Source organism: Electrona antarctica (genome assembly GCF_951216825.1).
Source record: "Electrona antarctica genome assembly, chromosome: 8".
Classification (NCBI taxonomy): domain Eukaryota; kingdom Metazoa; phylum Chordata; class Actinopteri; order Myctophiformes; family Myctophidae; genus Electrona; species Electrona antarctica.
In genome coordinates this window covers 13,375,836-13,387,953 of record NC_136789.1, presented here as the reverse complement: position 1 = coordinate 13,387,953, position 12,118 = coordinate 13,375,836, and the positions used below count along the sequence as shown (strand labels likewise).

Below are 12,118 nucleotides of genomic sequence, written 5' to 3'. Positions count from 1 at the left end.
AAATTTTATCGGGTGCTGTAAAGACAGTGTGCTTAATCCTGCCACGGCTTCGCCTAAGTTAGGTGAACTTAACAAAGTTGCGTTTTCAGAAATCTAAAAAGGAAAGAGAGGAGCCACAGAGCTCGTTTTGATTCAAAGCAAAGCCCTCCTTGGTCCGTGGAGGGGCTGCAGGGTGTTAAGCCTGATTCAGGCTTCGTTGTGCGACAGAAAAACCCAAAGATCTACAAGCTCTACCTACAGTAAAGCCCTACAGAAAATAGCCAATCTTTAAGCTCACAACACGCTGCGACGCTGAGCTTGTAGATCGGCTATATTTTCGGTAGGCAACACAATGTGCAACCAACTACATCTCTGGCTGTAGCACCAGGTGTGAAAGTCCTCACTTCGCTCCGGCCTACCCCAACATGCTATTCAGTCGGCCGCTGATCATCAGCGACCATTCATCGCTGCTGTTTTGATCACTTGGAGAAATGAGTCAATGATGACTTGTGATCCGTTTCAGGAGCACGTTGTTTGCCTGTTCCCACGCGGCCCGCCCTATTCTAAAAAGATGTGTGTTGAAAATCTGACACGTGCATCGAAGACTTGAATGTTTTTGGGGGTTATTCTGCTTTGTCAGATGGCCCTGGTTAGCAGACACATCAGCAGTACATTAAAATAAGACTTGGTGTCCTCGCCTCTTGTCTTGTACAGGCAAGTTCAAACTTTTAGGTAATCACTAAGCCCTATGAAAAATACTTTCCCCGTCGGAAAACGTTACTTCACAATAAATCTCTATAAGAGAATACCAGCACGCACGGAATTGTCCTTTAAGGCACTTTTATTTAAATGTACAAATTGGCATGGTGTGCTGTCTGCTCTGCAGTATCATGCCAATTTATATATTTAACCCCAAACAGTGTGTCGGGGGGTCACCGACACATTTTTATGGATTACTATATTTTGGTTTCCTACATTTTGTTTTTGATTATGATCAAATGTATGAGGCCCCAGACATGAAATGTCAATGACAATCCAACAAGACGGATTCTAATTTCCAGTCATTTTCTATATGTTGAGTTTTCCGTTTGATCTACCCTAGTACCTAACGTACAGTACATAGATAGTGTTATAGTGGGAAGTCACTGTGATCTACCCTAGTATCTGCCGTGCATGGATAGTGTTAGTGGGAAGTCACTGTGAGTGTCTTTTAAGCCTAGTTCAGACCAAAGATGTACGATGGAGCATAAATTAAGCATTAGATCGTTGCAGAGAGAAAAATCTATTGGAAAAAAAGGAGGAAAAAAAAAACTACCCCTCAAGAGAACATTCGCGTTGTCTTGCAGCACACAATCAGAAATCTAATTGTGTTTTTAGAACGCCTTTGAACTATGGACCCACTTGGCTGACTTGATTGTATTGTATTGTATATAATTACAACAGAAAAGAAAGAGAGAGAAGAGAGAAAGAGAGAAACAGTGAATGCAAATGAACACAGTCATATTAAAGCTGACCTGTAGTAGATGACTGGTGGGTTGGCCTTGGCAGAGCAGTGGAACCTCACCAGATTCCCTTCCAGAATGGGCTGGGGCTCCACGGTAAGGTTGACAAGGGGGAGATCTTTAAAGGAGAAGAAACTATAGTCATCACATTGATTGAATAAAGGTAGATATAATATTAAAGCAAGTGATTACATGTGATTTAGATAGCATATGTAGACATAGTTTCATTGTACAGATATTCTACTGATAGGCGGATGTTAGGTTATTTTCTTACTGTAGCTTGCTTATGAGCCTTGATGACTATTTCTATGTATTTGATGTATTACATTGTGTTGTTCTTGCTTACTGTAAGTCGCTCTGTATTAAGTTGTAAATTGTAATGCTTAATTGATATTATAGTAGCTAGCAAAAATAGCTGATCTTCAAGCTTGCAGATGTGCCACCTTTGGCACACTTACACCAGCGGGCAACTACTGTAAATATCAATCAGGCTTAAGTGCAACTTGCATACTATGTGGCATCATTTATTTAAGACATTGCGAAACCCTAGGCCCCTGGCGAGATCTATAATCTACTTTCACCACTGTGTATCCAGCCTACACACCCGAAGTAGCCTATTCAATAAACAAAACACATGAATAAATAATGCAAATAAATAAGTAAAACTGAACCACCACAACTCTCCAAATTATTCCTGTGTCTGCAACGGAGAAACGGTTGAAGAGGGTATCACTGATGCTCCATGCAGCATGACAACGTGTAAAGTAAACCATATTCCATATATAGAGTTTGGTCTGGTCTACTTAAAAGATACATTGGAAAAATAAATGAATTAAAGAAATGTTACCCTGTCTAATTGGTTTATTTCGTTGCTGACGGGCAGAAACCTAGCTCCTATCTCCATATTCTGACTTTTTGTGTTTTATGGTAAATGAATGCCCTGCTTGACAATACCACGGCGTCACACACAAACGTATCAAAAGCAGCAGATCCACAAGCTCGAAATGACACACTTTGAGCTTGTGGATGTGCTACTTTTGCCATTTTTGAATTTGAATCCTGAAAAGTAACACTTTGACATTATTATGAGGTTTCCAACTGACAGAGATGTGTGTTGGTGTTTATTTACAAGCAAAACACCAACAGCATTATCCAAAGCGCTTCACAATGTGAATTAAATTCACCAAATCACACACAGACTCCAGAGGCAACCATGCAAGGCTAGTTAGTCAGTGTCTTGCTCAAGGACACTTTGTCACAACTCACAATACCAGCAGAAGGAGCCAAGGATGGACCCATGCACTGGTTCCATCCTGCCGCTGCCCGGAAATTGCTACTTTAACAAAATACATAATATATATACCGTATATTGGAGGATTTATTAAACGGTCCGCCCGGCCCAAGAGTTAAACCGGGGCATCTCTGTCAGGCATCAGAGTCTACTGTATGTGGTTACTGTACCAAAGTCCTGACGTCACTCCCTCTACCTCTGGCTCACGGATTATTTTCTCCAGAGAAATTCCCCGATCTTGTCAGTGTTCCAAAAAAATCACCCCGGCGATTCTGTTAGGTGTGACTCTCGTCAACCGGCAGTTGATGCTTCATATGCATACTCGGCATGGGCGGAGTTAATGGGGGTGCAGGGGGGGCACCCCCAATAACTCCGTAAACTTTACTATTTTGATTATAATCATTAAGGACATTCGAGACATATCACAAAGATGCCCCCGCCAGCCCGCCCCTCTGCAATGAACTAGCCTATACTTACTTGAGCAGTTTTCTAAAGTGAACTATAAGAAAGAACTGACAGCAATCAGGTAAATAAACAAACTTGCAGGATTGCAGTGTCCTGTCAATGCCGGTTGTTGTTGTAACTTGTGGTGTGCTTCTGACTGTAGTTTGTAATCATCTCTCTTATCATGACATGATGACTCGCTGTACGGCTGTAGTGTGTGTGTGTGTGTGTGTGTGTGTGTGTGTGTGTGCTGCTGTCCTAAATAACACATTTGTAGGGGTTAGGGCATTGTATAAAAACGGCAAAATAATTAATAAAAGGTAAAAGAAATCGCGCACGCACGCCCAGACATTCGCACCCCCTGGGGTCAAGTTCAAGCTACGCCCATGATACTCGGTTATCCATGCCGTGCTGCGAGCTTGTATATCTGCTATTTTTGCAAACTACTGATTTAGAAGGCATTAAGTAGAACTGGCCTCAGGTCTTAATGAGTTAAAGCTTTGCTGGTATTAATTCCACATGAATCCAGTGAGTCATTTTCTGTGAGGAAGACGTGAAAATCTGACACGACACTTGCTAATTTGTCCTGTGCGTCAAGAGCTTGTTCTGGGAAGTAGGATTAATGTTAAATATCAGAATATCTGTGTAAAATGACCCGTAGACGAGGGTATTGCATGGAAGCAACTACAAATAAGTCCTAATATGTTATGTTACTTGTTATGTTATGTCATGCATTTTATTCGGGTCACAGGTTAATTTGATGACAATTACCGTAGCTATGTTGTGTGTATACAGTGTTGCGTTCATTCACTTAACAAGATACTGTAGAAGCCATAACCAAAGAGGGAAATGCAGACCTGGCAGACTACCAAGTGATAGGAAATTGCTGAGATGCTCATTTGAATCAAATCTGCATATTAATTACACTTAAAATACCTGGCACAGCTGGATTTGTCTTGATAAGTGGATTGAATACATTTTAACTATGTTTTCTTTTTTAACAACTTTGCTTCTCTGTCATTTGCCAAGAAATGTTCACAGTGGAAATGGAAGAGCATTGTACACTCCGTTAAGCATGTGAGCCCTAAAACTCAGCAATACATTCTATTTTCATGTTATAATATGCTACAGCAAGTAATAAGTTAAAGTTGGTTGTCTTGTCTGTCTTGCCGGTGAGTCTGTCTGGACAAATATACCTATGTACATGCCTGACACAGCCCATATATGGGCAATGTGGAGATCTTGACGTCAGCCAACCCATGCAATAAGCCGGCCAATGCTGTGCCAAAGCGGTGTGACATCAGTCCAGAGCTCGATCAGCGAGAGAGCGTGAGTGAAGTCCTATAAAAGAGGCCGTATGCAGTAGGAAATATATCAGTGCCCAATTAGATCAAAAAGGGAGCTTGCAGAGATGGTGGATTTTGAGAGAATAGCCGAGCTGGAACACACTCAAGGCAAACTAAAGCAGCTCAACGATGAACTGATGAGCTTCCTGGAAGCGGCGGATTGCGAAGTCAATCGACTGCAGTCAGAGAACTCGTCTCTCTCGGGCCAAGTCAAAAGTCTGGAGCAGTTCATCAAAGATGCTCAGGTTGAAGAGACGGAATTCGCGCAAAGAGAGGAAGAGCTTGCTTGTTCTTTAAATGGGGGCGCAGGCGTGTCGTTCGAGGAGGAAAGAGACGAGTCAAAACGTGGGAGTCCATTGTTTCGGACCAGTTCAATGCAAGTCCAGGCCATGAGTCCATTTGTGGGCAGTCCATGTCAGGTCCAGGTCATGAGGTCGGATCACATTGTCAGGCACCTGGTGATATCGTTTGGAGTCTGCAGCCTGTGCATCATGGCTCTGATGCTTGGCTTGGCCTACTTTACCGGCTTTGCCAACAATCCCTCCTGCTCTCCTGCTGGATGCTTGATTCCAGTCTGATAACGCGATGCCCTGCTTGTGTTATTATATTGTCACTGTCGAGTGGATGCCTCATGCAGTAGGCTACATACCTGCTATATAGTATATCCATGTTTCGTTTTTTTTTCTTTCTAGCCCCTCCCATGCATAGCTTTGTGTGTGTCCGTAGCATGGGATGTGATGATAAGAGTGCCCTTCACTTCACACAAGTGTGATTTTTTTTATTTAAATGTGTGTGTATATATATATATATATATACATACAATTATATAATATATAATATATAATATATATAATTGGTCACATACGTCTCCATTGGGTTTGACAAATATTTAAGCACTTGAGACCTCCTAAAATTGCCTTGTGACTAATATGGTGGGAGAAATAATATTGTAATAATAATCACATACTGGGTTACTTTTACTCAATCAAATGTAAAAATTATCTATAACATTGGGTAATACTGTACTTACTGTATATCTTGTTTTTTTCTTGCCAAGTCTATGGACTTTCTAATGTTTGTTTAGAGCACGTTAAACAAACCTATTACCCACAACTGTGCACTTTATGTGAACTCAGGTTTATCCTCTCTGAGGCGGGACAAACACTGGTACCTGTTTTTATATAAAGCTATTGCTGCTCCCTGCCTATATAATTTGCTCTATGCTGGTACTGAACGATAGCACCTATCAGACCCGCTCTGGTGATATCTTAATATCAGAGCAGCTTTCTCTGTCAGCGGCCCAACATCTTGGAATGAACTCCAAAAATCTTTAAAACTGAGCTCCCTGCCATCATTCGGTCAGTTCAATGGAATGCTCCAAACATTTTTAACAGTGAGTGCTCCTGTTTCAATTGAGTCATTTTATTTGTTTATTTTTTATTGTTTTGATTGATTAGCTGTTCTGCTTAGAGTTCCTAATAATGCAATTTACTCAGATGTTTGAGGGGCGCTAGGCCCTCCTATATACAGGTTTAATGTTTGTCTTTGGTTCAATGTTTGTTTTGTAAACGCCATTGACAATGAAGGGAAAATGTACGTCATAATGTGCCTCATTATGTCATATTGTCTCTTTATTGTTAATGGCGTTTATATTAGTGCCCCTCACTTCACACAGGTGTGATTTTTAATGTAGGGTCTACTGGATGTATTTTGATTTGTATTGTGTCGACTACAATTGTATTCCCAAGTTTAAATAAAGGTGATGATCAGCCAAGTCTATGGACTTTATAATGTTTGTTTAGAGCACTATACACATAGAGTACGATGTTTGTATAAAATAAGTGAGGTGCCCCTCACTTCACACAAGTGTGAATTTTTTCCCCAAATGGAAATTGAAATGAGCTGAAAACAATACTTTTTTTACCAGTAGGGATTACATATAGATTATCAAGACGTTCCATATTCTCGACTAGGCCTATACAGTAGCCTACATTTGGTGGTTGTTGAGGTGTATCATGATTGTTATATGAGTGACTTTGACAAATCTATATTAAGTCAAAGTGATTGGCCTGTAGGTTACATGGTCCACTCTGTTCCTATTCCGCTAATGGGACAGTGAAAATACAGCACACAGGCATGGCAGTGATCCTCAGACTTTTTCCACGTCACGTTCCCACAGTTTACTTTGCGTGAGGCCACTGACTGCAATAACCTAAGTGTACAAATGAAACCAAATGTGGTTCTATCTGTACACTCCCAGAGTTAAAACCGATTATATGCCGCCACCCGGTGGCTAAACTCAGACTAGGTGCCCAAAAACTCCAATAGAAGGGCTGTCTTTAACATGCGCTCTTTGAGCCTAGTTGAACCGGAACTTCCGGAAGTAATTGTGTGTACGTGCACAGAGCTTCAGTCCAAAGCGTCATAGTCTTTATCTCAATCGGAGATCTAAAGATGTGCCATGCGTGTGTAAGAGGAGATTTTGGATATTCGATGGCGTCACACCATGGGTGCCACCGGGAGGCTAGGCACGGATGCTAAAAACAGCTAGCGAACAGTAAATAAAATACTGTTAATTCTGGATTAAAGGACATGAAAGAAACCAGAGATTTTGCGGGTTTGGCATAGATTGGGTTAACTTGCCTCCCCCCCAGACCCCCTCAAGGACCTCTGGGGGTCCTCGGACCAGCAGAAAAAGTATACAAATCGTGCCGTTGTGTCTTTAAGGGAAGTTGCACCTCTGTTTCATTAGTATTTGCGGAAAGAAACAAACAGGTGTTCATCATTGTTTCCAGTGTTGGCTTCACATATGGTTTGTTTTCGTCTCTCATACCGTTGTAAATGGTGGACTTTTTTTCTCAACATAAGCCGACAGAGGCTTTGTTCAGTGTTCCACGACATGTCTAGGACTTAACGAAGATGACCATCTGTTTAGTTATATGTTAAAACACACAAAGCATATTGTGTGACAGTCTTCGCATGTCATGCACATGACATTGTGCGTGCGTGTGCGCGTGCGTGCGTGCGTGCGCATAAGCCTCGATGTGTGAGCATGCGTGTGCATATGTGGGCACCTTGTGACTGCTTTTGATATAATCAGATGCGGATGTCTCTGTGAAACGTTATGCACATATGGTCTTTGACATCTACCACAGTATATCCCTGCTGTTGCCTGTTGGCAATTATCTATATTGCTAATTAATAATTGCTACAAAAGGATGGTATGTGGACATTCTTTGCTTGCACACAGTACAGTTCCACATTATTATAAGAAACAAACAACGCCTCTTCGGGGGTTTCTGCGAGAAACGGTGCATATCATGCAGTATTGTATGTGTTTCTGTTTTTGCATACAGCCTTTCAGGCTTGAATCTATTCAAAGTTTTATACACGTGTGTGGCTTTGATTCTCAGCCTGTGCTACCTTTTCTAGGTCTCACTGTATTTACTGCAATAGCTTTCAGTCTCAGTGACGTGTGTCGCGTTGGTCCCCAACTACATGATTGGTAGTTGAGAAACCCATATGGGCTGTTTTGATTGATTAAATACATTATTAACATGAATATTAACAGTAAAGGTAAAGGCCTATCACATAGTCAGATATTATGCTAAAAGGATGGATAACACTCCAAGAGTGTGCAAAATTGCAAATGGAACCAAATTGTTGCTTCCACTCTGAGGTGGTCTTTACACGAGAACGGTGTTCATAGAAAACGGCAAAATAAAGTATCGTTTGCTGGTGTCCCTTAAAGGGAAAACACCGTTTTTACCGTGTTTTCAGGAGGTGAAAACGCAACAAAGTGAAAACACCTTCCAGAGTGGAAATCTTTGGGAACACCGTTTCCTCCCGTCTCCATGTAAAAAGGCAAAACGGTGAATCCGCAAAACTTATGACATCATGGCTCACGTTGGCTCACAACGCATATTGTTTATTACATTGATGCAGGGCCTTATATGATATAATGGAGTTCCTACAATGAACAAGCCTCCCTCCTCGCCTGCAAAGCGCCGCTCATCAGCGATGGTGAATGTAAAACCATGATGTAAATAAAATGCCTTGTGATAGGCGGCAGCAGAGTTTATGTAGCCTAATGTATTATAAAATATATAACCATCCTGTGGTGCGATCTGCCTGCATGCTCTGTGCTGCCTGTCAGCCTGTCTGTCACCTCGATTTGTTAGTAGAAAGCATCCAGCGAGCGACGGCCACAACCCTGTTGAGTTCTGGAAGCGTCATTCAAAACCCAGATAGGGTTGCGTGAAGGGGGAGCTACCTGGTTCTTCTTCTTGTACGTGGGTGTCTGGTCTAATTGGCAGCCCATTACCGCCACCTAGCGACATTATAGCGTTTTCATAAAGTGTGCGTTCTCGTGTAAAGGGTCAATAAAAAATTTGAACGCAACGGGACTTTGCGGGATTTTATCTGGAGACCATCGCCATCTGAAAGAGGCCTGAGTTAAAATACCTTTTACAGGGTCGTTTGCAGTCTGAGATAAAAATCACTCCCGTGTGAATTGAGGGGCGCTTTTATCATCATTTGACTTTTGCCTTCAATTTTTGTGTTTACACAAACACTCAAAGCTAAACGTAGGAGGGGCTAGCAGCCCTCAATAATGTAAAAAATAAATCACACTTGTGTGAAGTGAGGTGCCTCACTTCTTTAAACAATTAAACAACGTACTTTAAACAAACCATAGACTTGGCTGCCATATGACGTAACTTCCAAAAGACATAACAGACGTTATGTCGCATTCACACGAGGCACGTGCAAAGATGAAAGACCATAGCATAATTTGTTGCGTTGTCGCTTTGTAAAATCTGTTGCTCACGCAGTCGTTGACGTCATCAAGCGTGTGTCAGTAGTGATGTGCGTCGGAGGCATGGCGGCCGGCGGGGGAGAAAAGACACAACAACCCAACTGCGAGCCCTTTTGGTCCTAGGCATTGCATTGGACTAGAAGAAGACGCCCTTTTGGACCTAGGCATTGCATTGGACTAGAAGAAGACCCTTTTGGACCTAGGCATTGCATTGGACTAGAAGAAGACCTTTTGGACCTAGGCATTGCATTGGACTAGAAGAAGACCCTTTTGGACCTAGGCATTGCATTGGACTAGAAGAAGACCTTTTGGACCTAGGCATTGCATTGGACTAGAAGAAGCCCTTTTGGACCTAGGCATTGCATTGGACTAGAAGAAGACCCTTTTGGACCTAGGCATTGCATTGGACTAGAAGAAGACCCTTTTGGACCTAGGCATCGCATTGGACTAGAAGAAGACGTGGCAAGTTTCCGTCAGCCAGAACAGGGTGAAAAAAAAGCGGGGAGGGGGAACTTAAAAAAATTGCAGCTACAGTTGTAGCTTTGCACCTGGAAGTTGAACCAAGCTCAGCTTCAATTTGTAGCTTTGCAGCTTTCGCAGCAGCTACAAACGCTGGATGCATGTTTGCATCTCTCATGTCGCTGGCTTCCAATGACAATGGATGGTAGATTGTAGCTTTGCATCTGGAAGTTGAACGCACCAATACGCCCAGACCACACATATGGGTCGAGTCACAACAAAACGGTTTTAGCGTTCGTTCCAGCGGTGTGATATGTCTTGTTGCACGTGGGCGCACGGCGACGCACGTCGACCCAGGTGGTTCAATTGGTTCAATTAAATGGTTGCTTGCAACTACATGCGTCTACATGGGGCTACTCACAACCGTTTGGTTGCAAGGAGTTGCATGCATGTCAACCCATTGGTGTGGTTTGGGCTGTAGAGGGGCTGGTGCTCCTCAAAAATCAAATGGGGTCTGTGGCCTATAATATGCATAACAAACTGGCGGTCCCTGAAATTAAAACGGTTGAGAATGACCATGTTTACTCAGACCCTGTGTGTGTGTGTGTGTGTGTGTGTGTGTGTGTGTGTGTGTGTGTGTGTGTGTGTGTGTGTGTGTGTGTGTGTGTGTGTGTGTGTGTGTGTGCGTGTGCGTGTGTGTGTGTGTGTGTGTGTATGCGTACGTGTAATTAACTTTTGCGTGCACCTTTCGTGAGTGCAAACTGTTTGAAGTGGGCCGCGGCATAATAGAGACATAGCCTCGTATAATGAATGCAAAAATATGGGCCTCTGTCACAAGAGATCAGACCCATGGGAGTCAATGGAGCCGCTTGATAAAACACTCTGTTACACTCTTTGAGTGTGTGTGTGCGTGCGTGTGCGTGCGCGTGTGCGCATGTGCCAGCAGAGAGACCTCTGTGGGCACAACACATCTGCATTTGGCTATTAATTATCAAACAGAAAATGCATTATTTGGTCCATGCTCCTCCTCTTGTCGCAATTACCCTGCACAAGTCTTCTTTTCATCCAATTATCCGAGAGGAGCCGCTCGCCTCGTGGGCTCCTCTCTGCATTGTCTCCCTGCAGCTCGCGCTAGGTAGAAGAGGGACCGTGGACAATTAGAGACAATAACAAGTCTCTTCTTTTTTTAATAAGCCTGACCTATGTTTTTCACACTGTCACCCTGGATAGATGGTTAATTGTAATACTATACAGTTCATATGCCATTAAAATGAAGGACGGCGCCACCATACATATGTATTTAGCTGATTTACTGCACTGGGAGTCAAAAGGACACATGGCACGGGTTCAGGGCATAGCATAATATAGTTCTATTTTAGTAATCTTACACTGTTGTTTGAACGTATCAGAATTAGAAGGATTTATACCGGCAATATCTCAATTTTATGATGCTTACTGAAACACAGCCCACATCAACATTATAGAAATTATGATTTTTTTTTTTGGCTTCTCAGAGTCTATGTCTGTCTTGGTCTATGTCTCCGGAGCTAATCTCGCAAGCTGCGCTAAATTTATTGTGCACACAGTGTAGGCCACAGTATTAGCTCCACATTATGAAATACTTCTTCTAATGAAAGTCAATGTCGGGCTCTGATCGGGCTGAGACCGTGTCCACATTTGGGGTTATACAGTACGTCACATACATGTCACACAGTAGATATGTCGTAGAGTCGTTGCATGTCATGGTCACATGAAGATCCGAACAGGAGTCTCACACACAAATCGTATAAAAAATGAAAGAAAGAATTCAGATTTTTGCATCTCCGCCTTTCTTTCTTTCTCATACTATTTGTTGTTCTTTCAATGGGAGAAAGAACTTCAAAAGGCTGTATTATATTTTTGAGGGGCACTAGCCCCTCCTATGCCCAGCTTTGTGTGTCTGTGTGTACCACAGAATGTGATGATTTGATTGGCTGAGCACGGAATGTGATGATGTATGATGATGTAGCAAATGCAGCAAATTGCCAAATGCAGCAATATGCCAATTAAATAAGCCAATGTGTTCCTTTAGCCTTAAGTGAACGATACAGGAACAGCACAGGAGCTAATTCCTCCTGTTTTGGCCAGTTTGGCTGATTTAGGGCAGAAATGTAGTTATCACAAACACCCAACTGTTACAGCAGGGGGGCTTTGATGAATATGCAAATTCAGGGTAAAAGCAGTGGTTCTCAAACATACATTTCAAAGATCCCCATAACTCTGAGAGTGTACAAATGGGTGT

The 12,118-nt window shown here is 42.4% G+C and overlaps 1 protein-coding gene across 1 annotated transcript in view; it reads right to left on the bottom strand.

The window, feature by feature from the left end:
* The window catches only part of LOC306928377 (kin of IRRE-like protein 3), a 244,949-nt gene that overhangs the window by 61,879 nt on the left and 170,952 nt on the right, over positions 1-12,118 (bottom strand). Inside the window, exon 7 of the mRNA XM_079508433.1 lies at positions 1,494-1,599. Coding sequence (XP_079364559.1) covers positions 1,494-1,599 — 106 coding nt within the window. The remainder of the gene's footprint in view (positions 1-1,493; positions 1,600-12,118) is intronic.